Source organism: Pithys albifrons, chromosome 2 (assembly GCF_047495875.1).
Source record: "Pithys albifrons albifrons isolate INPA30051 chromosome 2, PitAlb_v1, whole genome shotgun sequence".
NCBI lineage: Eukaryota > Metazoa > Chordata > Aves > Passeriformes > Thamnophilidae > Pithys > Pithys albifrons.
The window spans coordinates 39,242,810-39,270,594 of record NC_092459.1 but is presented as its reverse complement, the minus strand read 5'-3'; the positions used below and the strand labels follow the sequence as shown (position 1 = coordinate 39,270,594).

At 38.8% G+C, this 27,785-nt stretch overlaps 1 protein-coding gene across 1 annotated transcript in view; it reads left to right on the top strand.

Annotated features, from left to right (window-relative positions):
* The window catches only part of MMS22L (MMS22 like, DNA repair protein), a 101,476-nt gene that overhangs the window by 10,551 nt on the left and 63,140 nt on the right, over positions 1 to 27,785 (top strand). Inside the window, exons 7-12 of the mRNA XM_071547860.1 lie at positions 720 to 813; positions 2,774 to 2,904; positions 6,793 to 6,906; positions 9,630 to 9,809; positions 20,893 to 20,955; positions 27,517 to 27,636. Of these exons, the coding sequence (XP_071403961.1) occupies positions 720 to 813; positions 2,774 to 2,904; positions 6,793 to 6,906; positions 9,630 to 9,809; positions 20,893 to 20,955; positions 27,517 to 27,636 (702 nt within the window). The remainder of the gene's footprint in view (positions 1 to 719; positions 814 to 2,773; positions 2,905 to 6,792; positions 6,907 to 9,629; positions 9,810 to 20,892; positions 20,956 to 27,516; positions 27,637 to 27,785) is intronic.

Sequence of the window (27,785 nt, the reverse complement as noted above, 5' to 3'; positions counted from 1 at the left end):
TGCAGAATTAAACACTGGTGACGTATACACTAACTTTGAAATCTTGTAGAAAGGAAAAAAGGATTTTCGGTCTTAGGTTGTATAAATTAGTATTTGGAGAGGAATGATCGACTGAGAAGCAGCATTTTGAATATTTCTGTTTGTTTAGCTTGTCAGTAGGACCACTGTTGAGCTAATAAAAGAAACACTAATTTCAAGTAAACTTTAAGGAAGAGAATTATTGGAATTATTTTAAAAGCTCGCTTTAGCAGCTTGCCTGCTACCTAATACTTTTCTGTAAAGAAAGGGTGTTGTAATTTGTCAAACTTAAATCAAGACTTCATAAACATCCTCTACAAACAGAATTAATTGTCATGAAAGTTCTTTGTTTATTTGATTTTTTTTTAACTTTACCTGAATGGCATGTTTGTATGTTACATTGCATTTGATCATAGATATCCATAATGTTCACTGCTGGCCATCTTAGAGTCATTAAGAATCATGGAATTGTTAAGGTTGGAAAAGTCAAGTCCAACAATTGCTGTAGCACCTCCATGTTCTCCACTAAACCATGTCCCCAAATGCCACATCCACATATTTTTGAACACTTCTAAGGATGGTGATTGCACTGTGTACCTGGGCAGTTTGTTCCAAAGTCTGACCACCCTGTCCTAATATAGTATCCAGAATTCACTAAAGAACTGTTAAATGTAAGTAAAGGTGTGTATTTCTAATCACAGGTCTTTCCCCCATCATGGCATTTACTGCATCTTCACTTGGACATTAATTGGCTAATAGTAGAAGTTCTTCATGTATTAGGTGAAAAAATGATGAGTAAGTATGCAGATTTTTTTCTTGAACTTAATCCTTACATATGACTTACTTGGTTTCCTCACCTAGTTTGTTCAGAATCACATACTACTCTTGGTAGTTTTTAAGCATAGCTGTATTTAATGGGGTAAATACAAATATGGTGAAGACAGGTTCTTTGTGAATCTTCATGTGGCTCAAATTAAATGAAATTTTATTAGGAATTTGTTCTGCCACAACTTAGCCAAGATCACAGTTTGCACTCAACTGATGCAAAATATTTAATGTTTAATAACAATGCACTTCTTGACATCATAAATAAAAATACATTTGCAGATATCTAGAATTCATAACAGTGAATGGTGATTTGATGGAAACCAGTGTAAGAAAAGTGTCCAGGGATGGACTAGAGCAAGAATTCTTCGAGCAGAGAAATTGTATTGTTAACCATGTGTAACACTAAGAAAATACCAGGCAAAAGAAGAACCATCAATCAGAGAAGCTTGTAAAAGTGCAGCAAGAACAAGGCAAGGCAATATCTTTTTAAAAGTTTTTAAAAAGTCTTTAAAGGGCAAGAAGTAAATTGGTAAAAGTAAGCCGTTCATATAAGCTAGATAAAAAGTTATAGAATGCAATTGAAAAACCGAACTTCAAAGTAGTTCAGTTTGTTGAAGAATTGTTAAAATACAGAAGAGAACTTTGTTGGCTTTTGAGGCTTATATCTATTTTCTGTGTCCATTCTACCAAAATAAATCACAAAAATGTATTTTCTTCTATAATCATTGTATCACTACAAGCAAACCTTCTCCCTTGGCCCCACTCTAGATGTTCTATATGGGAATTGCAACACCTGAAGTTACGTTGAGGTCTCGAAAGAATACAATGTACGTTTAGGCCAGATAACTGGTACTGAATCTGACAGCTCTGAGTGCTATCACAACACAGCCTTGCTCAGATTAACAAATTTTCTCTGTTTCTGCATCTCTGTGCTACTGGATATTGTGTGGGTTGGCTGTTTGTTCTGTAATTCTAAGTTTCTCTTATGATCTGTTGTGGGATAACCTGTTTTCCTTTTTTAGGGCATTTTAGAGTAGGATAGTGAAACTGTTGGAGGCTGTTTATTGTCCAGAATTCAATATTTATTTCTAGATAAAGTTCCGAGTAATAATGCAGTAACCTATCTTTGTAAGAGATGGTTTGTGCTTTTTAACAATAAAATTTACTAGTCAAGACAGTAGTATCTCTTGTTTATGTTATCTTGTCTTGTATTCTTATGTACCTTTTAGAATTTCTTAGGTTCATGTCTTATTCTGTAAAGTATGCTGAGTAGAAACTTCGCAGTGCTGAGACCAATGGCAGGATAGTGGGTTCAAGGCTTCACCTGGCATTTCCAAGAATAAAATACAGACTCATTCTACATATCGTCTGCTCCACCGGTGTCAGGGGGTTGTACTGTTGAAAAGCTTGTGGGATGAGATCTTAGAGGCTGTTAACTTTACCATTTTATCTGTGTTAATGTCTACAAATGCTCAAGTTGGAACATGATCATGCCAGCTTTTTACATCAACACATCCAAAGGAAAGTGTTAGACCTCTCCAGGATTGTTTGTCATCAACTTGTATATCTGCAAAACATGTCACGATTCCAGAACATGCGCACTGGCATGTGACAAAGAGGAACTTGAAGATAAATAAATCTTTATTCCACTGCAAAATCTGTGCCAATGGAAGGCTGTAAAGTGCCAAACTATTTTACTGTCAACCTGAATAATACCAGATTTCAGGGCAATAATAAAGAGATTAGTTTGAACTTAGAAAGGATGAACTTTCTCATATGAATTTGTAAATTAAAATTACATACAGGTTAACAAACCAATTCTTAGAGAGATATATATATATAATTAATAGAAAAAAATCCCATCTGTTATGTATTCCTATAGCCAAACCTGAAACTAAATATGTCTACTTTTTCTTTTGTTTTTTAGGGCAAGTTGTATATGCTAACCATTTCATAAATCTAACTGGAGAGAATTTAACCAGTATCAGTTTATTTGAAAAACACTGTAGAAATCTCATATCTGATTTAATAAGCTTGTCCATCAACAAGTATACAAAGGTAAGTCCTTTTCTTTATATAGCACATGGGCAGTTAAATGCTTGTATTGGGAACCATATGAATTAGATATTGCACCAATGCATAGGTTACTTGTTATTGCTAAGTTTTAAATGTTACGTGTGGCTTTGTATCTCCATGTTTTAAAGAGTGTTATTTGTTAGGAGCTCAAATTGTGTTATATTTATTCATGACCATCTGGCAGTTGAATGAGAGAATAATATTGAAATGCACTGTGTACAGAACAGAAGTGAGTGCCACATTTTCTAAGTTCAGTGTTCCAGGTTTAATGCCAAACATGGAAACGTCTAAAAGGTTTAGATAGATGCAAAAAAATTCGTCTTTTCAAACTCTCTCAACAGGAACAAAAAGAGAATAGCAATAATCCTGGCAGTAAGTTAACTGGACACTTGGAGAATGTCATATTATAGTTTATTGTTGCCCTGTGCCTGTTCCACAACCTCATCTTTCTGTTATGGCACTTTTACATTTGTCAAGGGAAAACTTCTCTTTTTTTTTTTTCTTTCCTTCTATAGCTGCTGTATTTTTCTCCCGTTTTTTTGAGCACTCCAAAGCTAGAAAGTCATAATAGCTCCATAGAGCAGCCAGAAAAAGAGCTGTGTAATCTCCTTTGTGTCATTGTGAAACCTGCTTTAGGATGGGCATGTGTAATCCATGAATGCAGGACTGACCTCTGAGAATAAGTAGCAGTGACCACTATATAATTTGTGTTTTCCTAGTACAAAACCATGAGAAATTAATCCCCCTTTTTTCATATTACTTTTGAGGGTGAGGGAGAATGGCTGTATGAGCATTTGATAACTGTTCTTTTAAACTACCTTCCTGTAGAGAACCATTACCTTTTAAATCAGTTTTGATCTATTAAATTATCAGATAATACTGCAACCTCCCCTGTCAAAAGATAAATAGATGAAAGTAATTTTTTTAAAAGAAGATTCAAATAGTATCTGTTGAACATTATGCTTGATGGTAGGCTTTGAAATGTCAGATGATAAAATGACAGATTCAATGTACTTCAACAGAGGCACATCACAAAGAGAGAAGAATTGTTTTACTACTGCTTTTTCTTTAACTCTCCATAGACTTGGGGCACAGCTTGAATCAGTTCTATTTGAGACTCATTTGTGGAGTGAAGCTGGCACTTGAGCTGGATAACATCTCTTCAGCTGGTGTCTCCTACAGCGTGCAATCATTGCTGTCATGCAGTAATGGAAAAAACATTGCTCAAAATTGTTGAAAATGCAACTGGTACCCATAGTAGATGACATCATCAGCTCATCATTAAAGCATATCATTAGTCTTTTGGTGAGAACATTCAGAAGTACAGTTCTTAACATTTGTGAGTATCCTTGGAATGAGGGCCATAAAGTCTAGTCCTCCAGATTCATCTTTTCAGATCTGTTTTTTGAGCAGCTCTGATATTAAGATGCTCGACTTGGACCATGTACTGAGCCCAAGGTGCTCTGAGACACATTTGGTAAAAGAAATACGTATTCTTGGATATCTTCTGTTTTCAGCAGCCACATCTCTGGCACTAGAGCTCTATTGTCCCAACAGCACCACAGTTTGAGGTTGTAAATGTGGCTACCAAGGCACTGAACTCAGGATGTTGTGAGAGGAAATCCAAATTATCTCAAACAATATCTTGGTTATCCTTAGTCCAACCAATATCCGCATGGTGTCTTGCTTTGATACTACTGGCCGAACTCTGTCCTGAATGGATACGAGACATCTCCTGCAGAAGAGATACTGAAATCTTGTAGAATAGCACAGTAGTGGATGAGAAAACTTGGTTGCTGCAACAACTGGTAGTCCATGTAAAAAGCATAAAACTCTCATTTGTAAGATAGTTTCTATACATAATACTTCCATAAAAACTTGTAGTGTTGTAGTACATCTTTAATAAGTAGGCTGCTCATTTCTGATGGATCTGTTTTGCTCTTTAGTGGTGAGTTATTTTAGAGACACTTCAGTTTTGGAAAGTTGGTATTTAAATAATGAATTTTCCAATAGACTTTAGTGGTTACACTGATATTTATTCTGAAGATAATATTTACATAAAATTAATTCACGATGTTGAGAGATTCCTCTAACAGATCTTTAACTAAAAAGAGAAGAGACAAAGGCACGTGAAATACTGAACAGTTAATGTGAAATGTGAAAAAAGAATTATTTAAAATATTTCAGTCTTGACCTTGTGATGCTCTTAGGTGGTTGTCAGGGTCTACCCTGACAATTTCATAGGATAAAGGCAATTCTTTAGAAAGAGGAAAATAAATTTTGTCACATTTATAAATACGTATAATTCATATTTATAATAAAGTGTTCAGTACTTAAACCTCATTTGGAGCTGTATGAAACAGTAGTTGTAAAAGTATAATTTTAAAGGTAGATGATAAATTAAAAGTTTGCATCCTAATAGACTTACAGATTTGAAACTATTGGTGATATACTTGTTCTGTTTGCAAAAAAGTGTGGTTTTGGTCATTCACTTAAACTTCTGTAATGTCACTTTCACACAACTACTGCTGTCACTAGCACTGCATATTTTGTTACGATTTCAGATTTATGCCACTAGGTTTCCGAATTCAGAAATGATTGTAAGTGCCAGTGTGATTTGAGAGTAGTTGTGCATGAGTGGATCAGGAAGTGCATGAGGGTATAAAAATTCAGGATCCCACTTAGATGCAGATGTCTAGAAGTTAGTTGGCTAAACTAGTCACCTGAGGCTCTTTTCATTGTTAGGGAAAGTTAGCAACAGTTCTTTCTTCTGCAGTGAGTGAGATAATTAATCTCTCAAGGCACCTATTCCCCTCTATTTGCTTTAGTGGGGTGTAGATTGGTTATATGAACTCGGACTACTCTTTGTTTAGGGATAAAGTGTTTATGAGCTTTGTCTTCCCTCTTTTCTTTCTACATTTCTGCCATTGTGCCCTTAGTAAAGGTAAAAGGTGCTGAATTACACTATTTAAACTAAGGTTTTCTCACAATTTTTGCCACCTCTGAATACAGTTCAATGGATTCACAGGTCCTAGGGCAGAGTAAGTAGAGTTTTGTCTATTTTCTGATTATTTCATATACAGTTCAGGCAGATCTTGAAAACATTAAAGCATCTAGAGATTTATTTATTTATTTAGCACTTCCTTTTGCTGTTTTACTTATTTTGTTTCACAATTCAGGGAATGTAAAATTGAAAGATGAATCACAAGAAGACTATTTTGCATTTGAAATGCATCAGTCTGAGTGAATTTTGTTAAATATGGAATAGTAGTCAAATAACGTACATGACTTGAAATATGCTGTTTTCTGCATATTAAAGGAATGCCTTGCAGTAAATTTACCAAAAAGCAGATTTTGTGAAATGTTGTGGGAACATTAACATTTTCATGCCAACAAAAACATATTCTACTAGCATTACGCCTAGTCATTAAGGATTTTTCAGTTAAAAATAGCAATAATAGCTATTAAATAATTTAAAATCTTTTTCTTCCCGAGAACATCAAGAAAATCTAATCAATCATTTTTTCTTTTCTCTCCTGTCAATGAATCAGTATTTATTGTAATTTGTTTTCATTTATGACTTAAAATGCTGGTTTTATTTGATTAAATAATGTTTGAAAGTGGATCAGATGAGGCTAAGAAATAGCACAACCTGTAACTTACGTAGAATTGGGAAAGACTGTTGTATAAGAGATATTTTGGATTTTAATGAAATAATGCACCTTCGAATGTGGACTTGTAACTATATTATTTAACTGCCAAAAAAAACCCATAAACAAACCAAGCATCTAAGACAAGAGGAAATACTGCTATACAAAAAGCAATTAAAAAACAACATTTCTCTGAAAAGTTTATTCTATATTCTTTCAGGTACGACCTTCTGAGGCTCTTACTAGTTATCATTATCCCTGTAACTGTGTTAAAGAACTATGGGTTCTCCTTATTCAGCTGCTGGACCACAGAAATAAAGGATCTCATACAGAGGTAGTGGAAGAACACTTATATATGCTTGCTTGTTACATGTGCAATACAATGTCACAAAATGTTCCCATATTGCCATGGATGCGCTAGTTCACAGATCCGATGATAGAACTGAACTTCACGTTTGCTTTAGGAGAATTGTGTGCTAACTGTGGTGCTTCAGGGCACTGTCTTGAATGTGCATGAAGTCCTGGGCCTAGGTTTGCAGTGTACTGTTTAGTTATGACCTAGGGCACTGATAAGAAGTGCTCCTTGAGCTAAAGAAAGCAAAGCAAAAGAACAGACTGTGAAAGTCATATGTAAGAACAAAACATCTTTACTAATTTTCAAAAAAAAATGCAATTTATATGATATGTCATGCAGTGATTCATCTCCAGGCATTAGAAACTTGTGTACAGCCAGAACAATGATCTATCTAGTTCATGTCTCTGTCTTTGATACCCCTCTATACAAGAACAACCTGAGTTTTGTTTCTGAATCTTGTAATTGCTGACTTCTTTAGATGTCCTCTTATACTCGTATTGGAAGAGCAAATCACTACCTGTTCTTAATACTGACACTACTTTATATGTCTTTTCAGTTTGCTTTTTTTCTTATATCTCCTATATTCTGCCTTCTAGGCTAAAGAGTCTTGCTGTATTCAGTAAGTCTTTCTTCAGGTGCCATTCTTTACCTGTGGTGATCTTTGTCACCCTTCTCTGAACCTTTTTGCAAACTACATCCTATTTTGAATGACAGAGTGCCAGGATTGAATACAGTATTCCAAGTATGAGTTAGGGGGCCATATGATTTCATATGTTACATAATTACATTTTCTGTTTTGTTCTTTTCCTTTGCTCATATTTGCTAGTGTTTTAATTTTTATGTCTTAACTGAAAATAATTTTGAAATAATCTTTATAAGAACCAAAGTGGCCGTCTGCGCAATGAGTACGATTGACTTAGTACAAAATGAAGTACTTCACTGTAGAGTGTTTCTACTGATAGCTGTTTAGTTGTTAATGACTACTAATGTAAAGGTGGGCAGCACAGGTGAAAACTTTCTTGCTGTTAAGCACTTGCACTAGCAAGCTGGATGCCAGGTACAGGCTAAAGCTGCTCTCTTCCTCCCCTCTGCAACTGGACAGAAGAGAGAAAATGCAACAAAGGATTCATGAGTTGAAGTAAGAGCTGGGAGAGGTCGCTGATCACTGTCACAGGCAAAACAGACTCAAAGTGGGATATTAATTAAATTTATTATTAATAGGATCAGAGCAGAGGAATGAGAAGTAAAATAATTTTAAAAACACCTTTCTCCCCCACCTCTATTTCCTTCGAAGTTCTACCTCCTACCCCTCAGCAGTGCAGGGACACAGAGAATGGGAGTTACAGTCAGTTGTTGTTGTTTCTGCTGCTGTCAGGAAGAGGAGTCTCCCCATGGGAGACAGTCCTTCACTAACCTCTCTGGTGTGAGTCCATCCCATGGCAATGGTTTTTCAAAAAACTGCTGCCATGTGGGACACTCCTCCATAGGGTGCAGTCCTTCATGAATGAGCTGCTCCAGTGTGGGTCCCCCTCAGGGCCACAGGTCTCACCAAGGAGAACCTGCTCCAGTGTGGGCTCCTATTTCCACAGGTCAGCATATCCCTTCCTGGACCCTGTTCTATCCTGTGCCTGCCACAGGATCACTACCCCCTTTGTGCATTCACCTGCTCCAGTGTGGGATCCAGCACAGCTGCAGGTGGATCTCTGCACCTCCATGGGCTGCAGGGGCACAGCTGCTCCACCATGGTGTGCACCATAGGCTGCAGGGTCCTCAGCTGCAGTGCCAGGAGTACCTCCTCCCCCTCCTTCTGCACTGCATGTAGATATGGTGTCTACATTGTTGTTCACATGTTGTCACTCCACTCTTCCCTTGCTGAGATTTTCAACTGCGCAATGACTTTCTTTCTGTCCTTAAATATGTTATCATTGCCAATTGGCTCAGCCTTGACCAGTGACAGGAAGATTGTCCTGGAGCCGGCTGGCACTGGCTCTACCAGACACAGGGGAAGCTTCTGGTAGCTTCTAATAGAAGACACCCCTGTAGCCCCTCCACTACCAAAAACCTGGCCACAGAAACCCAATGCACAAGCATAAGTTAGGATCGGGACCCATCTCAGGTGGGTGAAATACAGGTCCAAATCAGTCCCAGAGAGTTTCTACAAAACTAGGGAAGATAGGCATAGGCTTTGTGATATAGACAGGCGTCTAAGCCAAAGAGAATTTCTCAGTTTGTCAGTGCTGCAACAGACTGGGACAAAAAAAGGAACTGGAACCTGTTTGCTGTCTTGAAAAACTGATTCTCTACCATCTAATATATTGCTCTTGGTTAGACTAGTCTAGCAATAGAATTTTTTCAAAAATATATTATTAAAAAGTCTTCATTAAAGAACTTTAATCTCTGTTGTAAATGTTGGTGTACTGTCCTGTCTGCACATCATCAATCCATTGGTTTGTAATTTTTCCTGAGCAGTATTGCACTATGTTCTTCCTTATGACCCAAACTTGTCCTTTCATACTGCTTTCTACTGACATTTGAGAGAGAACTTCCTAAAGTAGCTGACCACTGCTTTTTGTTATTTTCTTTAAATGACTAGTTCTTTGTTCAAGCAAATTAATTAATAGGACAGTATTTTAGAGAAAATTGTTAATATAGGCTTTTATTGAACAGAGTTCAAACTCACTTTTGCATTTTTTTTTCTACAGGGTTTCTGGAGCTTGGTGAATGAAACTCTAAAGAATATCTTTGAACAGACAAGTAGTTCTGAAAGGATGTCTGGTTTTGATGCAGTTCAATGCAAAGACCCATTGAGTTTTAGCTGGTGGATCGTTAGTCATCTGGCATCACTCTACCAGTTTGACCGTAATGGAAATCTAGATGAAAAGGTTGGTATGCTTTTTTTACATGCCAAAAAGTTATTATGATTGGTTTTGATCTCTTTAGTCATTTTTGTTGATGGAAAACAATTAATGTGTAATACATGAATTTTCATACTCCTTAAAAGAAACACTATAAGGTTGGTGGTGTTAAGATGCACTTTGTACAAGTCAGTGAACATTCTAGGAGCCTCTGACATATTCACATTATATACTAGATATTCAGTAGATTACTGTATTAAGGAAACTTGAAATATCTCAGCTACTTAGTAGCACATATACTTAATGATGTAGCATATGTTTTAAGACTGTCTGCCTGCAGCATAAATGGTTGACTGGGTTTGTTGTTTTAGGAACTGAACACATTAGTATATGAAGTATAAGCCTCAAACATTGATTGTGTAATTATTAATGCCACCTTTTTTCTTTAAAGTGGTAGCTCTTCTCTGGATAAATTTCAGTCTATCTAATTGCATTTCCTTTGCATCATAGCAATGGCATGATAAGATGCTATCACATGAAAAGGGAAGATTTCCTTAGCCCATAGGGTGGGAGATTTCCTCAACCCTTAGTGTTTGATTTGTCTGTCAGTGCCCCAGGAAAGTCAGACTCTTGTGCCTGACCAGTCTGTCAGTGTCCAGTTATGGGGATCACTGAACAGTCCTGCTGGATCAGGGGGTGATTCACCTAACTTATTCAGGGAAATATACCAACAGGTCTTCCCACTTTATGACTCCTCAGTGAGTCTTCCACTGATATTTGAGTGTGTTACCTACTGCTGGCAGCTGCCATCAAGGCCATCAAGGACTCACAGGAACAGTTTATGGAATAACACTCTTACTAATATAAAATTATGACAGGTTAATGTTCAAGGATTGCCCGTGATAGTATCTGACTGCAAAAACATATTCAAAGCTATACACAGACAAGCTCTAATCCCAATGAAATTATTCAGCATGCACAGGGTGTGGTTCTTACCCAATGGGCACCCCTATGGGGGAGAACACTGATTCAGCCCGTCAACTGATCCCAGCAGTTACTGTGGAGTCTTCCCTAACTTTCCCCCCATTCTTGACTTACTTTTATACTGTTTCTTTATATTTAGGTGGAGTTTGAGTGACTTTAGTCATAAATAGCTTTATTACTGATTGGTGTAAAATTCTCTCACTTCTCTCTTAAAGATACAGTCAAAAAAGTGCAGAGCACACGCCCTGCGAGGGATGATCATACCTTGGGGATGGGTATGGAATGGAGGTGTGCATTAATATTACAATGAGGCTTTAATGAACCAAATTCATCTGAGGAGAGAGATTTCACCCAAATTTGCCACAGTTTTTCGCTCAGCAGCAGGACATGTACCATCTCCCTTAGTTGACAGGTACGGTGCGGTTTATCAGCTGCAAAGTACCATCTCGTTCCCCTCTCTTGCAAGGATTTCTACAGAGCCTGGCCACTGTGTCTTCAGTCTGCTCCACCCTCCTCCACCCCTCTTAGCAGGTGCTTGCTGTTGCATGGGGAATCATCATGGAGCGTGCCAGCTGCTTTCCATCCAGGGAGTAGCAGCTGTATTTTCGTCTATAATTTCTGTATCATTATAACTTCTATTAGGCTGTGGATATAACTTCTCAGTTTCCTCTAATTTTATCACCAGCCATCGTTCCATAGATGTATATATATTTGTATATACAGTTTAATTTTTATGTTGCTGTGCTACCAGTAGACACTGTCTAATAACTTGACTTCAAGCTTCAGTTTGGGAAGTTCTGGCTGTAAGTTGCAAGAAAGACATTTACTTTTAGAAAAGGGCCTTAGATTTTCCTAGTGGCTAGAGGAGACTAATCCCCAATTAAACAGGTTTGTGTCTGTGGATCTCAACTGTGAGGGATTCGACGTTACCATGCATTCTGTAAGGGGCCTCCACGAGACCTGCACATGCCATTCCTAAACCTGCAAGGCTATGTAAGATCATACTTGGTACTGATGCAGCAGATTCTTACATGGACCTCACTGCACTTTTCTGCAGTTTTAGACCCATGTAAACCCCTGACCGTTCTTTCAGTCTCTTACTCAGAGATTCATCCTGCCTAACTTTTAAGTTTCTAATCATTAATTGTGAAGGAAATAGGCACTTGTCGAGGCTGTTAATCTATTTTAGAGGTATGAAAGCTGCCATTTTTTCTTAACTGACTAGTGAGGAAGCTTATTAGAAGCCTGATAGCTGAAGTCTCAGAAATTGAGGGGGGTTGGGATGTTTTTGGTGTGGTGTGTTGTTTTGGTTTTTTTTTTTTTGTCCTCTCGGATCATGTATTTTGCACTAGGGAGAATCCAGTCATGCCATCTTCTGTCATCTGTCCTTCTGTTCTTTTATCTTCAACCTTATTGCAGTTGCGCTTGTTTCTGTTTTTTAGTGGTTGGGGCTTTTGTTCTTTGGAGCTTTTTTGGTTTTGTTTTTTGTTTGTTTGTTTGTGCAGGTTTTTTGTGTCTGGTGGTTTTGTTAACATTTCAGCTGCATTGCTTATATTTCCTACTTTGCAAAGCATAAGCTCTGTATGGCTTCTTCCACAAACTGGGCTTAATTGCCCTTTCTTGTGAATTGTCTTTTATTAATCATTATTAAAACAGGACAAGTCATACCCTCCTTTTTTTGTACTGTGATATCTATTCCTGACTTAAAATGAAAGGTTAGAACCTTGAAACATATTTTTGGACAGGAGATCTGTAAAAAGGGAAGAGTAATCACATCAGTTGAGCAATGATCATCAAAATTATTAATATATAAATAGATAAGGAAAGAAAAATGTCAAACTGTGAATGCATACACTCGAGTAAAATTAGACTTTCTGTTAAAAGTCAGGGTTGCTTGTTACTTTTAATCTGCAAATTTAAAAAAAAAAGGGAAGGTGTGGTAATTCAGTGCTTGAATACTATGTTGAAAACTCATTACTATTTCTGATCACTAGGGGACTTGACATGTGTTGGATGCTTATGCTTTTGCTGCTTCCCAGTTGACAGATTCTTTAGGATCCTGTGGCAAAATGTAGCACCTTCTTATACATCATACAATGTAAAGTTGCAGACCACATCTGACTATTACACTGAAGGTTGTCTCCAACTTCCCTTGCTTTTGCCTGGCTACTGTGTGAGTGGGAGAGGGCCACAATCCATTGTAAATTTCCGAGGGACATTGGAAGACAGCATTGGCACACTCCCTGCTTATTCAGGAACTTAGATGGAGAGAAAAGGTTATTCCCAGGTTGAATACAGAAATCAGTGTGAAGCAGACATTTATACTGGATTTTTTATATTTATTATCCTAATCCAAATGCAGTGATGCTGTTTACTTTGATCATTGGATTTTTTTTTCCTGTATCTCATAATGATAGATACTATATATTTAGCCTCATGAGAGACTACTTCTTTTTGCTCCAGGCACTGTATTACTTACATAAACCAAAAAAAGATGTAGAATGGAAAAAAGGATTCCTGTTGTTCTTATTTTAAAGTAGGAACCTGAGATACAGTGTCAGGAGGTGACTTGCCCAAGATTAAATAATACATTTTTCCTTAGAGCCCACATCGGAGAAGAGAATTTCCAAGTCTTGATTTGTAAATCATGAGACCATCCTGTGCATGCTCCTCTTGATGTTTCCAGTAGTCTTTATGTTAAACTGTTAGCTGTGCTTTGCATTTCTGAGTGTGGCTGTGACTTTGTCCAGGGATCCCTGTTCTTATACAAAAAAAAAATCTTTTGGTAACATCAGGACATTTTCACCCACCACAATAACGTAATTTGTCACAGATAGTTGAAGGTAACCATTTCTCTAGGTCCTGTCCCCCTCCCTGAATTGCGACCTCATCTATCCTTTGAACATTATAAGGTAAGATAGTGATATAAATTTGTGAAGTCAATGGAATTACATCGGGGCTCAGTGTAGTCCTGTTTTGTTGGTTAACCATCTGATGCGATAGCTTCATGACACATGTTTTCTTTTAATTAACTATGATCAGAGGTAGGAGGGTGATGTGTCATAACGATGGTTATTCATGTGCTCTGTAGTAAAAATTGCCTCTAAGCCTATGTCGTCTGTGGAAGATTTTCAATTTTTTAATGTGGTCTGCAGGGCCTTGAGGTTGTTATGAAAGCTTTTAAAATTCTAAATAGGTTTCAGACTTGCTTCTTTTTATTTTTCCCCTTTAGCTCATATAGTGCAATTTCAAGTATGCAATGATTCATATATATTGAATGTATATTTCACACACACATGAAACCACTTTTTTAAACTAGAAAATTTTGGCCAGGTTTCTTAGAGACTCTATTCTGAGGGATGTATGGTGTGTGTCTCTTTCCAGATCCCCCCATTCAGGTCCCTTCTCACTCTTCTGAAAAGCAGGATTTGTACATTTAAAAATCAAATGGGACCTGATGAGAAAAATTGCTGCTTCTGAACATTGCAGGGGTCAATTTCAATATCCTGTGGGCTAGGGTAATATAGGCAGAGTTACTTGGGGCTAAGAATTCTTGCCTTTGAATAGAATAATCTGAAATGCCTAAGTGGCAAGATATGCAAACATGAACTTCCAGCTGGGAAGCCTAATATGGCTTTGCCAGGTAGTCAGCTGTTAGTCCTTTCAAAAGTTTCTTCCTGCATACCCTGGGGGTCTCAGCTCAAGTTTTAGCAGCACTTTTATGCACCTTAAGGTTTCCAGGTTCTGTCGACTTCAGGGACTGGGGAGAATGTTTTAAGCCACCAGGTTTGGAGTAGGAGATGAGAGTTCTACCTGTTTTTTGACAAGGATGGTTTGTAAACAGTTGTTGTGCCGTAGTGCCACTGCAGCAGGGAATACTGTTAGGATGTAAATCTTTTGGGATTTGAATGAAATAAGTCTTTTAAAATATAGAGACAATTGTGACTAAAAAACATTGCTGTAGTTGAGTGGTGGCATTCTTTTCTGAGTTAAGGCTGAACCTGGGTGCACTCTTGTAATCAATTCCGTTTAGAATCATAGAATCATAGAATCGATTGGGTTGGAAAAGACCTCCAAGATCATCGAGTCCAACCCTTGGTCCAACTCTAGTCCATTTACTAGTTCATGGCACCCAGAGCCACGTCCAATCTGTGTTCAAAAATCTCTAGGGATGGTGAATCCACCACCTCTCTGGGCAGCCCATTCCAATGCCTGATTACTCATTCTGTAAAGAATTTTTTTCTGATATCCAACTTCAATTTCCCCTGGCAGAGCTTAAGCCCGTGCCCCCTTGTCCTATTGCTGAGTCCCTGGGAGAAGAGACCAGTCCCCACCTGGCTAGAACTTCCCTTCAGGTAGTTATAGACAGTGATGAGTTCACTTCTGAGCCTCCTCTTCTCCAGGCTAAACAACCCCAGCTCCCTCAGCCTCTCCCCATAGGACTTGTGCTCCAGTCCCTTCACCAGCCTTGTTGCTCTTCTCTGGACCCGCTCCAGTACCTCAATATCTTTTCTGAACTGAGGGGCCCAGAACTGAACACAGTACTCAAGGTGTGGCCTCACCAATGCAGAGTACAGGGGAAGGATCACTTCCCTGGTCCTGCTGGTCACGCTATTTTTGATACAGGACAGGATCCCATTGGCCTTCTTGGCCACCTGGGCACACTGTTGACTCATGTTGAGCATCCTGTCAATTAGTACCCCCAGGTCCCTTTCTGCCTGGCTGCTCTCCAGCCACTCTGTGCTTGGCCTGTAGCGCTGCAGGGGGTTGTTGTGGCCAAAGTGCAGGACCTGGCACTTGGCCTTATTGAACTTCATCCCATTGGAATCAGCCCATCTCTCAAGTCTATCCAGATCCCTCTGCAGAGCCCTCCTGCCTTGCAGCAGGTCGACACTCCCTCCCAACTTGGTGTCATCAGCAAATTTGCTGATGATGGACTCAATCCCCTCATCTAAATCATCAATAAAGATGTTAAACAGGACTGGACCCAACACAGACCCCTGGGGAACACCACTGGTGACTGGCCGCCAGCTGGATGCAGCTCCATTCACCAGCACTCTCTGGGCCTGACCCTCCAGCCAGCTCTTAATCCAGGAGAGGGTACACTTGTTCAGGCCATGGGCTACCAGCTTTTTCAGGAGTATATTATGGGAGACAGTATCAAAGGCCTTGCTGAAGTCCAGATAGACCACATCCACAGCCTTCCCCTCATCCACCAGGTGGGTCACCTGATCGTAGAAAGAGATCAGGTTGGTCAGACAGGACCTGCCCATCCTAAACCCATGCTGGCTGGGTCTAATCCCTTGTCCACCCTGAAGGTGCTGTGTGATTGCACTCAGGATGAACTGCTCCATAACCCTGCCAGGCACAGAGGTCAGGCTGACAGGCCTGTAGTTGCCAGGGTCCTGCTTGCAGCCCTTTTTGTGGATTGGGGTGACATTGGCCAACCTCCAATCATCTGGGACCTCCCCAGAGAGCCAGGACTGTTGGAAGATGATGGAGAGTGGTTTGGCAAGCTCTTCTGCCAGCTCCTTCATCACCCTGGGATGGATCCCATCTGGTCCCTAGACTTGTTAGGATCCAGCTGGCTCAGTAAGTCAGTAACTATTTCCTCCTGGAATACAGGAGGGGTATTCAGCTCCCTCTCCCTGTCCACCAGCTCCAGAGGCCAGTTGTCTTGAGGGCCACCTGTCTTACTGGTGAAAACTGAGGCAAAGCAGGTGTTAAGTACCTCAGCCTTCTCCTCATCTTCCTTGACTATATTTCCCTCCAAGTCCAACAGAGAATGGAGGTTTTCCTTGCCCCTCCTTTTGTTATTAATGTATTTATAAAAGGACTTTTTGTTATCCCTAACTGAAATAGCCAAATTTACTTCAAATTCCACTTTTCTTTCCCTAATTTTTTTCCTGCATGACCTAACTCTATCTGTAAATTCTTCGTAAGTAGCCAGCCCTTTTTTCCATATTCTGTAAACTTTCTTTTTATCCCTGATTTCTTTCAGAATCTCCCTATTTAACCAAGCTGGCCGTCTTCCCCTCCGGCTGGCCTTTCGGCACACTGGGACAGCCTGTTGCTGTGCATTCAAAATCTCCCTCTTAAAACATGTCCATCCCTCCTGGACCCCCTTGCCTTTAAGTGTTGTTTCCCAGGGTATGCTCTGAATCAGTTCTTTCAATAGGCCAAAATCTGCTCTCCGGAAGTCCAAGGTAGAGGTTTTAATGGTGGCTCTCCTTACATCCCTGAGGACTGAAAATTCTATTATTTCATGGTCACTATGCCCCAGGCGGCCTCCAACCACTACATCATCTACCAGCCCCTCTCTGTTTGTAAATAGTAGGTCTAGCAGGGCCTTCCCCCTGGTAGGCTCATTTACCAGTTGATGAAGGAAATTGTCCTCTATACACTCCAGGAACCTCCTTGACTGCCTCTTCTCTGCAGTATGAAGCTCCCAGTAGATATCTGGCAGGTTAAAGTCACCCACAAGAACAAGGGCTGGAGATTTTGAGACATCTGTCAGCTGCTTGTAGAATAATTCATCCCCTTCATCATCCTGGTTGGGCGGTCTGTAACAGACTCCCACAAGGGTGTCAGCCTTGTTGGCCTTCCCCCTGATTCTGGCCCACAGGCACTCAACCTTGTCACTGCTGACCTCAACTTCAACAGAGTCAAGAGACTCTCTAACATATAAAGCCACCCCTCCACCTCTCCTTCCCTGCCGGTCTTTTCTGAAGAGCTTGTAGCCCCCCATAGCAGCACTCCAGTCATGTGAGTCATCCCACCACGTTTCTATGACAGCAACTATGTCATAGTTTTCCTGCTGCACTATGGCTTCCAGCTCCTCTTGTTTGTTTCCCATACTGTGTGCATTGGTGTACATGCACTTCAGCTGGGCCATTGATTTCATTCTCAACTCGGGCTCTACGCCCTTAGGCCTATCTCTGGAGAGCCCAGTTGCCGTCCCTTCCCCCTTCAAACCTAGTTTAAAGCCCTCCTAACCAACCCTGCCAACTTATGGGCTACAGTTCTTTTGCCCTTCCTAGATAAATGAAGCCCATCTGCTTTGACGAGACTGGGCAACACAGAGTTTGCGCCATGATCAAAAAACCCAAAATTTTGACGATAGCACCATCCCCTAAGCCACCTATTGGTAAGCTGGGCTTTCCTAAACCTCTCCTCATTCATCCCAGCTAGCACAGGAACTGAGGCAATTACTACCTGTGCTCCTGTCCCCTGAAGAGATCGGGTCAGTGCCTTGAAATCTTTTTTAATTACTCTGGTACTCCTTTTATTAATTTCATCACTTCCAACCTGGACAACCAACAGTGGGTAATAGTCTGAGGGTTGGATAAGCTTAGGAAGTCTTTTGGTAATATCCCTCACCCTGGCCGCAGGAAGGCAGCAAACTTCCCTGTGGGATGGGTCTGGCCGACATAGAGGGTCCTCAGTTCCCCTCAGAAGGGAGTCACCAATTACAACAACCCTTCCTCTTTTTCCTCTTACCTGTAGTCGTAACCCATCCGGTAGGCTGGGGGTAACCAGAAGATCTTGTAGACACATCCTCCAACAGACTGTCCGAGTCCAGGGCCATATACCTGTTTTTTAAGGGCACCCTGGCAGGTGAAAGGGGTCGAGAGGGGGTGTTTTTGCCTCTATGACCAGGCACCTGTTTCCATTTATCCCCCTCCCTATGGTTTGTTCCGTCTGCCTGATAGCAGGAGGGGCTGGGCTTCACCACCTCCTGCTGGGGTTCCTTAGGAGTGGAAAGGGTGTGACTCCACTAGTCAATTTCCCTTTCACTCTCCCTTATGTTTCTGAGCCTATCCACCTCTTCCTTTAGCTCTGCCACCAGACTCAGCAAATCGTTCACCTGCTCACATCGTATGCAGGCGCTTCTCATACTGTCCTCTGGTAGTAGGTCCAGGCTCAGACAGTCTATGCAGCCAGAGGCCTGAGTGGCTGCATCCTTTTTAGAGGGTTCTGTCTGTATTGACACCCCTCTGCTGGTAACAGGAGCAACAGCTTTGGTGTCAGGAAGTTGCCCTAGATTACTCCAGGATCTTGTAAAGTGTTCTGCATACTGCAGGTGAGCTGCAACTTTGTCAGTAAACACCTGTTGTATAAATCATGTGTCCTTGGACTGTGGTCCTATTAAAAACATGTTCTGGTCAGGCTGATCCAGATATTCATCAGTCTCATAGACATTTAACATAACTCTAATATCTACTCATTGCTGACAAATCTGGCCTTCTAGCATTTGATTTGCTTTAGTTGGAGTCTGCAGTAGGACTGTGCCAGTGGGTAGGTATTCACAAAACTAAAATGCTCTAAAATGCAGCAGTCAGAACTGTCTGGGAATGCTGGTTGTGAACTTCCTGGTTATATTCATTATTACAGTGCTGCCTTTCCTTCTTGGGTATTTGTTGATGTAATGGCTTCTCCTGACAGGATGCTAGCTCTGTTCCATGTTGCAAAGCCTTTGGCATCAGTAACAGCTTATTAAATCCTGCTCACCACCCTAGGCATGATATGGTCTCTGCTGTTCTGGCACAATTATCTGTATTCCTATTCTGTGACATCGGTCAGGCCCACCTCCCTTTTTCATTCTTTCTTTCTCTCTTAAAGCTCTGGGTTGGTTCACTGGTCTGACTCACACTGTATCCCACAAAAATAAGTACCAGAACAACTGAGCAGTGACAGGATACAGCTGTGAGGGCAGAAAGAGTAGAGGACAGGGTGAGGAAGAAGCAATGGGAACTTCTTAACTGATATAGTTCAAGTTCCTGAATCAGGAAATCACAGCTTTAGTATAACTTTCTGAAAATCTGTCCTTTTGACTGTATTTGTTCCATAAACAATATACAGACTGCGACTTTGTACCACTGACTGTCTTTCAGACTTTTCTTTTCATTCAAAAATATAAAGCCACCAAGTAGTCAAATTGTGTAACAGAAGTATTAGTGCATCTTTTTAAAGAGTTCATTTTTAAAATTTTCTTGGTACTCATTGGAGTTCTGAGTGGAACCATCACCAAGTCGCAGCATTAAGTGGTATAGTCAGAGGAGGATTGAGCACAATGGTGTTGCTGCTGGAAAGTAATTATATTTCCATTACCGAAGTATAAAATGCTCTTCATTTTAAGTTCTATACTAACATTTAAAGGACAGCTGTCTGAAGAATAATCTACAAGGCTTAACAGTTGTGGTAATGGAAGGAATAAGACAGGTAGGACCATGATGAAAGTACTATGTTCATGTATCTACTTATTTACACAAGGTATATACATAGCTGAATATAGGAGATGATTGTTGGACTTCCTAGAATTGTGAGTATGTTGGCCTTGTTGCTTTGGGTTTTTTCTGTTCCTCTCCACACTTCCCCATCCCCACCCTGAAAAAATGGCCTTAGTTACAAAGCCTTCTACCCTTTTCTTTCTAACTTTGCCTAAATAGATGTGAGGTGGTTTCTCTTTTTAATATACTTTCCCATGTATATATGCCTATAATATATTTTTTCCTGTTTTACTTCACTAGCATGGTCTGGTTGATTAAAATGGATAATCCTCTGTCTTCCTAAGCTGGAGAGTATGAATTATGGACCATATTTAAACTACCCTGCCCAACTCCTTACTGAATTGGCCAAATCAATCATTAATGTTTGTCCTGGAAAAAATCAGTTAGAAGTGTTTTTTACTTTGGAAAAAAAAAAAAACCAAACCAAACAAGAAAATGTGTGATTGTGCCTTTTCTTCCTTCTTGTCCCTTATGTCTTCATTTTTACATAACATTGAAGAAAGAAAATTTATGACATACTGCTTGGACTCATAAAAAATGCCTGAATGTTTTTCTTCTCTATTAAAAGTGAAGGTTGGGATTGTAGATGGGTCACTTAGTGGTTCAAGTCACATACTCTTTATTTTTGGCTCTTTATTTTGTTTTTTTTGAGGGCTAATTTTTAGGACAAATGTCAATTACATTTATATAAGAAAAAAGCTGTTTTCAGTGGTGACTACACCATGCTGTCATGAAATTAAATATTTCTGGAAATATTTTGCCAGCTTATTGTCATGTTATTACATAATGCTTTCTGTAAGGGATACAAATCCTATTTCATGTTGATTATTTTTCAGAAACAGAAGGAATCCAATTGGAAATTTGTGGAAGAACTCCTTAAAAAATCCACTGATGCTCAAGTAAGTGTGTAAAGGAAGGAATAATGAACATGGAAAGTGTCAGGGATTTCAGGAAAAGACAGTGCATGAAACAAAGTGCAAGTAACAAGTGTCTCTTTGGAATTTTAGTGTTTCTAACATTGGTAAATGAACATCCTTGATGTAGCTGAACTATGAAGTATACAGTTCCCTCCTTGTAAGCAGTTACACTTGCTTTAAAGTGGTTGTGCTTGATGATAAATTGTCAGATAAAGAAAAAAGATAATTATCCTGGAAGGGTAGGTATATGGCTAGTTATACAAGATGTATTCAGAATAAGAACTGGCTGCTTAGAAAATGTAAACCTGATACTGAATGTAAGGATATCAAGTTGAGGAGATATGATGAAGGAGATAAGTCAGTTGCATTGAAAATTCAGCTATATCCTCATCACAGCAGGAAGGTGACTTGCCTTGCTGAGCAATTTGTCTTACAGGCCTGAATCAAACTCTTACTGATAAGGTTCTAGTTTCTGAGCACTCATTTCATACCTTATCATTTTTCTTTCTGCAGAACTGTTAATGGTATGCTTCATGGCCCAGAGGTCAGAATTGACCTCCTTTTAAAATGCTCTTAAATATTCTGTTCATCACATTTTTAAATGTTACGTTGTAGTTCTGTAAATTTGTTCCAAAGTTGCACAGTATAATTTGCAAATGTTGTATCAGCAACACCTCTAAAAAACATTTCTTTATTTGTGTATGTTTAATACAAGAATAAACATGTTTTGTTTTTTTTATTTGCTCTCATGAGATTAAGAAAAATCCTGCAACGTTCTGTTGTTGAAAGCAAAAGAGGAATCAGTTCTTTTGGGTTTCTCAAATATTATTGCCTTACTCATGTGGTAGCAACAACTGTGGTTGAAGATGGAATATGGAACAATACTTGTTACAACTACCCTTTTTACAAGAAAATATTTGTGGGTTTTAGGATAGTTGAAATGATAGCATAATTTTTCAAATTTTAAATGTTCTATACATAAACACTTAGTTGTGTATTTTTTCAGCTTAAAAGATTAACCCTTTTGAAAGCTTTCAGTATGTAACTGAAAATACCAGCTGTGCATATACATTAATACCACAGTGATGACATTACTTCTTGGATGCCTACCATTCTGTGAGAGAAACTGGAGAGATTTAAATGAGATAGGACTCATAAAAACTGAGTAGCTTGTTAGCCACCTTCTTGTGTTACATCTTCTGCATGTCAGCAACCTGAGAAACAGTAAGAGAATGTATGTAGTTACATTTTTTCTTCAAAATATTCCCCTTTTCTTGTGAATGTTTATTATTTTAAGTAAAGATTACTTTGAAGTTGAATATACATACAAAGTTTTTTATGCTTCTGGTAAACTAGTATTGAACTGTAGACAGTTTAGAAAGGTAGCTAGGTGGCCAAGTTCAGAAGACTTGAATATTGAGTCAATCATGACACAGTAGTGTTAATTTCCAAAGGCAACCACTGTTGGAATTAAAACAAACCCTCATTTACGGAGAACATGTTTGTAACTATTACCAACCACAGAAGGAGCCATCTAGTTTATTTCCTTTTATTTTATTTCTTCATTATTTTTTCCTTGTGTTACTGAGTTAGCTGACTGTGAGAAGTGCACCTTGGGGAATGTTAGTTCCTATAAGCGCATGCACAAGTCACCCTAGTACTTTATTACAAATGCTCCCTATCCTTGCACAGCAACCTTCTTGGCAGCATCTAGGAAGGAGATTTTCTTTTACCAATATACGTGTCCACCTCCTCTGTTGATCTTACAGCTTCAAGTGGCCACTCCTACATTTTATCTTTTACTTTTGCATCTCTTGAGTATTTTTGAGTCCAGGAAATGTGGGAACGAGAAGCACAATGAAATACCAAGAAGTAAACAATGAAATGGAACATGGAGAAGGAAGAAACAGCAAAAGTGGGAATAGTGCTCTTTGAATGAAGAGCAGCACAGAATTGATGACACTGCCTATTAACACTTAGCTTGAGTTTGTTAGTAAATCCTATCTGAGCCATCCTTTTAAGCAATATCTGTTATCTGTACTACAGATGCACAGCAATAACTGTGCAGAGTAAATTAGAAGAAATAATAATGCAGAATCACTCATTTGCTAGAGAAGACAGAAATTGGTCATTAGAAACTTCATTTTTAGATGTATAGCTTAGAAATTAATCATGTTTAGTGCTATGTCCATCAACCTCATAAACCACTTGTGCTTGTTGCTCCCTCACTTCAAAAGCTTGTAGAGTGTACATATTCAGAAGAAGAATGGCAGTTTACAAAGAATAGGGAGCAGGGGAAATGATGAAATCAAGTATGCCTAGTTTTGTGTGTTCAAAAGCATCTGAAAAAGGTGCAGAACATACATTTGTAATGTATATTGATAATCTACCAGTAAGTGTTACATTCTCTTCCATGTGAGCTTCAAATCTGCATTATGAAAAGACGATTTGATAGGCACTGTTGCAGCCATTGCGGGAAAGGGAGCATTGTGAAAGTAGAGAAAAGAATGGTCACCTTTTGTTAAACCTGCAGTGTTTTGGTAGTTTCAGTAATACTGTTGAGTTTAGGGGTCACATGTAGACAGCAGAGAGTCTGAGCCACATTTATCCAGGATTTTGGGAATGGTAAAGACCTCCTGAAGGTACAGATGAATGAGAAAGTGGTAGAGAAGTGCTGCAATCTCCTGTCTCCAGATGGGAACTCCTTTTTAAGTTTACAGTCAGCTTGCTGCTGAACAAGGAAAATACATGAAGGTGAGGTTCAGGTTAGGGGATCAGTAGGGATGGGAAATAAAAGTACTCTATTTGTCAGAAGATATGAGGAATCATGGATACATGGGTAAAGTGTAGTGTGCTGCTTCCTTGAATATATACTTTCGTGTTCAAACTGTTGACAAAGAGGTGAGTTCTTCATCCAGAAATTGCTGTCTTTTTAAATTCTTGATGGATAAAAGTTGAAACAGTTGCTCGTGTGAAAAATGTCCCATTTGTATCACAAAAAGTGGGCATTTGGGGGGAAACCAGTTATAGGAGGTGTTTCTTATGTCTGCTGTAATTTGGAATTCTCTTAGTGGGCTAGTGAAAATAGTAAAGCTCATTTACAATTTTATTTGTACTACAAAATGAAAATTATTGTAGTAGGAATATAACCATAGCTGTATTTGTCTATGAGGCAACATCAAACAGACTAAATTTATGGATTGTCAGTATGAGATGCCTTTGTGTTTATGAAGCTTTATTGTGAGAATCAAAAGCTTTTTAGTTCTTAAGCACTAATAGCCTTCTCATTTTGGAAAATAAGTGCTTCATGTTGTTTCACTTCTACCTCAATTTTGTTATACCTCCACTGTATTTTTTTGTTTTAATTCTACTTTAAAAAGATAGAGAAGTATTTGTTGGATTTCTAGAAAACCAATTTTGTTACTACAGTAGGAGGTCATAAGAGAAAAATGTTGTGTTTAGATAGTACTATCAAAATTATAGTATCTAGTGTTACTCTCTCCTGCGATAAATTAAAAGCTGGCTACCTCAAGAGTTCTGATAGTATTTCCAGCAGTGCAAAAGACCATTTTAAGCAAAAGAGCAATGTGAGAATCCATAATCCCAGGGATATTTGAAGTCTGGAGAATTTTTTCATATTAAATTTGAGATAAAGCCTTCAGTACTATCTTGGTTTTAGAAACAGTTCTAAAACTATTGTTTAACAGATAAATAATGGTTTAAATTGAAGCTGCTCACTATGCAATGTTTATTGTTGAATTTATTTAACTGAAGCAGTCACTGTTTTTTGAATTAGATCCTTAACATAATCTTAGACACAATATACGGCTTTAAAACTAAGCATTTCCTTTTGAAGGGTGTGTGTTTGGTGTTGACGGGTCTTGTACATCTTTTGTAACTGGGTAGGTCCCTCTAGAGAAATAGATATGCTCAGCTGCAGTTTTTTCCCTTACAATAAGACTCATGCTTTCATTCATTAAAAAATAGCAGGTGTTCTATCCCTTGTTTTTTGGTGCAAGATTGCTATTTTTTGGGAAGTCTCCTGATTTAATAGTTATATCATACATGAAAAAATACTTGAGTATATACCTTTCATTTGTAGGCATTTTTATTATATTTGAATTTTTATTCTATATATTTTGAATGAGTCTCTACTAGAGAGATACTTTTCTATTTCCGTGGGTTTTGTGTGCCATACATGCATTGAATATACAATTTTCTATGACAACTGAGAATGCTTTTTCAATTTTGAAGTTGTTTTAGAAGTGTGCCATTTAGAAGCTCTATGCCCTACATTAATTGTTCATGAGAAGGCAGTCATGGTTAGAAGTTATTGCAGGTGATTGTATAATTGTTTATGGTGTTTTGATAAAGTGTAGCAAATAAAGTTTTCCGTGTGAATGTATAATCAGATAGAGATAAGTTAGTGAGTGAGACTCATGTGGCATTGAAAAGCAGCTCTGAGACATAGTAACCCATAAGTAGTATTGAGAGTAAGAGCAGAAGTCATAGAATGGTTTGGTTTGTTTTAGTTTGGAAGGGATCTTAAATATCATCCAGTTCCAACCTGTTAGACCAGGTTCATTAAAGCCCCATTCAACCTGGCCTTGAACACTTCCACAGATGGGGCATCCACAAGTTTTCTGAGCAACCTTTTCCAGTCTCACCACCCTCACAGTAAAGAATTTTTTCCTAATATCTAATCTAACCCTATCCTCTTTAAGTTTAAAGCTATTCCTCCTTGGCCTATCACTAAATGCCTTTACAAAAAGTCCTGCTCTTCCAGTAACAGGTAACTAACTTATTGAAAGACTTTTTGAGATAGAAAGAAAAATTACCAAGCAACGTCCTAAAAAAAATCAAAAGAAAAAAACTCCAACCGAGCTCAATACAACCTAAAGTTGTCTGTTTCCATCACCTGCCATTAGTGATTTATTTAAGCATTTTCTGAGCTGAGTGAGCTTGGGACATAATTTGGGACCTAGTATTGTAACTGGAATTGAAAGAGGGAACTTCCCAGTATTTACCTGAGGCACAGTTTTCTTCATTCCCCTTCCTGGGGCTATGATTCTGAGTAATATAAATCCTGTAATTTTTTTTCTATTTCTTACCCCTTTTATTCTATTTAGTTTATGCTATGCTGTTAGAAATTCCAGGCATGTTTAGTATTTAGATGCATTTGAAAGCTAGAAATATATCACAGTTTCTCATCACAAAACCAAGTTGCTACTACCCCAGAGATGTGTTAGATTTATATTTGTAAAAGTCTTCCCTTAAGATAACTACATATAAGCTGTCCATTAAACCACTTTTATAGTCAGTGGAGACAATAAAGCCCTTACATGACTTTTCATCCTAAAGTAGATTTCTAGAATGAAGCACATGATTTCAGATGAAGCCCCTAATATCCAACCTCTGATGCAAGCCCAGTTTTGTTGTCGTCAAAAGCTGGATGAGAAGAGTTCCATTCTCAATATCTGACAATGACAAGCTGAATGCTTCACTGTGTTAAATTGTTTGACACTTGCTTTTTTCTTTCGTATTAACCTTCTTTCTTTTGATTGCAAAATTTGGAACTGATGAATACAAAAATATGTGGTGTGGGAAGTCTTGTACTTTTTTTCTTCCCCCAGTGTTCAGAGACTTACTTGCCCTTGCCTTGGAGTTGTCTGAGGTGTTAGCAATATAGCCATGTTGCACAGGTTTGAAAAGGAACATGATTCAGAAGCAAAAGGTCTCCTTCTTTGGAGTATTATGAAGAGAAACTTGAGTTCTCAGATGGTTGCACCTTCCCCCTGTGTTGGTGGTGAATGGGACAGATGTGGCAGAAGGGCTTAAGTGTTCAACTGACTCATGCATTGCATATGTCTAGTGCCCCATTTACTGTTTTGTGAGATTCTGTACCATGCAGTTATGTTTCAAGTTAGGCTCACAGTGTTAAATTGGCTGTTGCCCTAATGTGTCTACAACTCTGTGGAGACCTGGAGAAAAGGAGGCTCAGGGTAGACCTTGTTGCTCTGTAAAGGAGGTCAGAGTTAGGTGAAGGTTGGCCTCTTCTCCCAGGCAACTAGTGACAGGACAAGAGGACATAGTCTTAAGTTGCACTGGGACAGGTTCATGCTGGACATCAGAAGGAATTTCTTCGTGGAAAGGGTTGTTAAATGTTGGAATCAGCCACCCAGGGAAGTGGTCTAGTCATCATCCCTGGAAGTGTTGAAGAAACAATTGGATATGGCACATAGTGTTATGGTTTAGTTGATGTGGTGAGGATCAGTCAAAGGTTGGATTTAATGATCTGAGAGGTCTATTTCAACCTAAATGATTCCGTGATGCACTATAATATTGGCTGGAATGCAGGATGCAATTTTCAGCTTTTATCTTCTAGTTTGTTGCTTGTATTAGCAGATGCATTTACTCAATAGTATGTAATTAAAAACAATTTTTGTATTAAGAAATTACTTTGATTAGTCTGGTAGTATTTGGTTTATGTGTAGATAAGGTGATGCTCCCCTCCTACAATTAATTTCTTACTTCTTTTTCAAGACTGGTGTATTAGAGGAACACTTACGGATGCATCTTCAGTGCTGTTTGACTTTGTGTAGTTCCTGGGACCTGAACCTATCTATTGTCACCATACTCTGGGATTATTACAGCAAGAATTTGGTAAGTAGATGAATATATAAAAATATAGAATTGCATGTGGATAGTCCTTGAATTTTACTGATGAATTCTGATTTTCCTGTAGCCAAACTTGATTGCTATACTTCTGTAAAACTACCTAGTCAATGGCAATATCCCTGCATTTACTATTT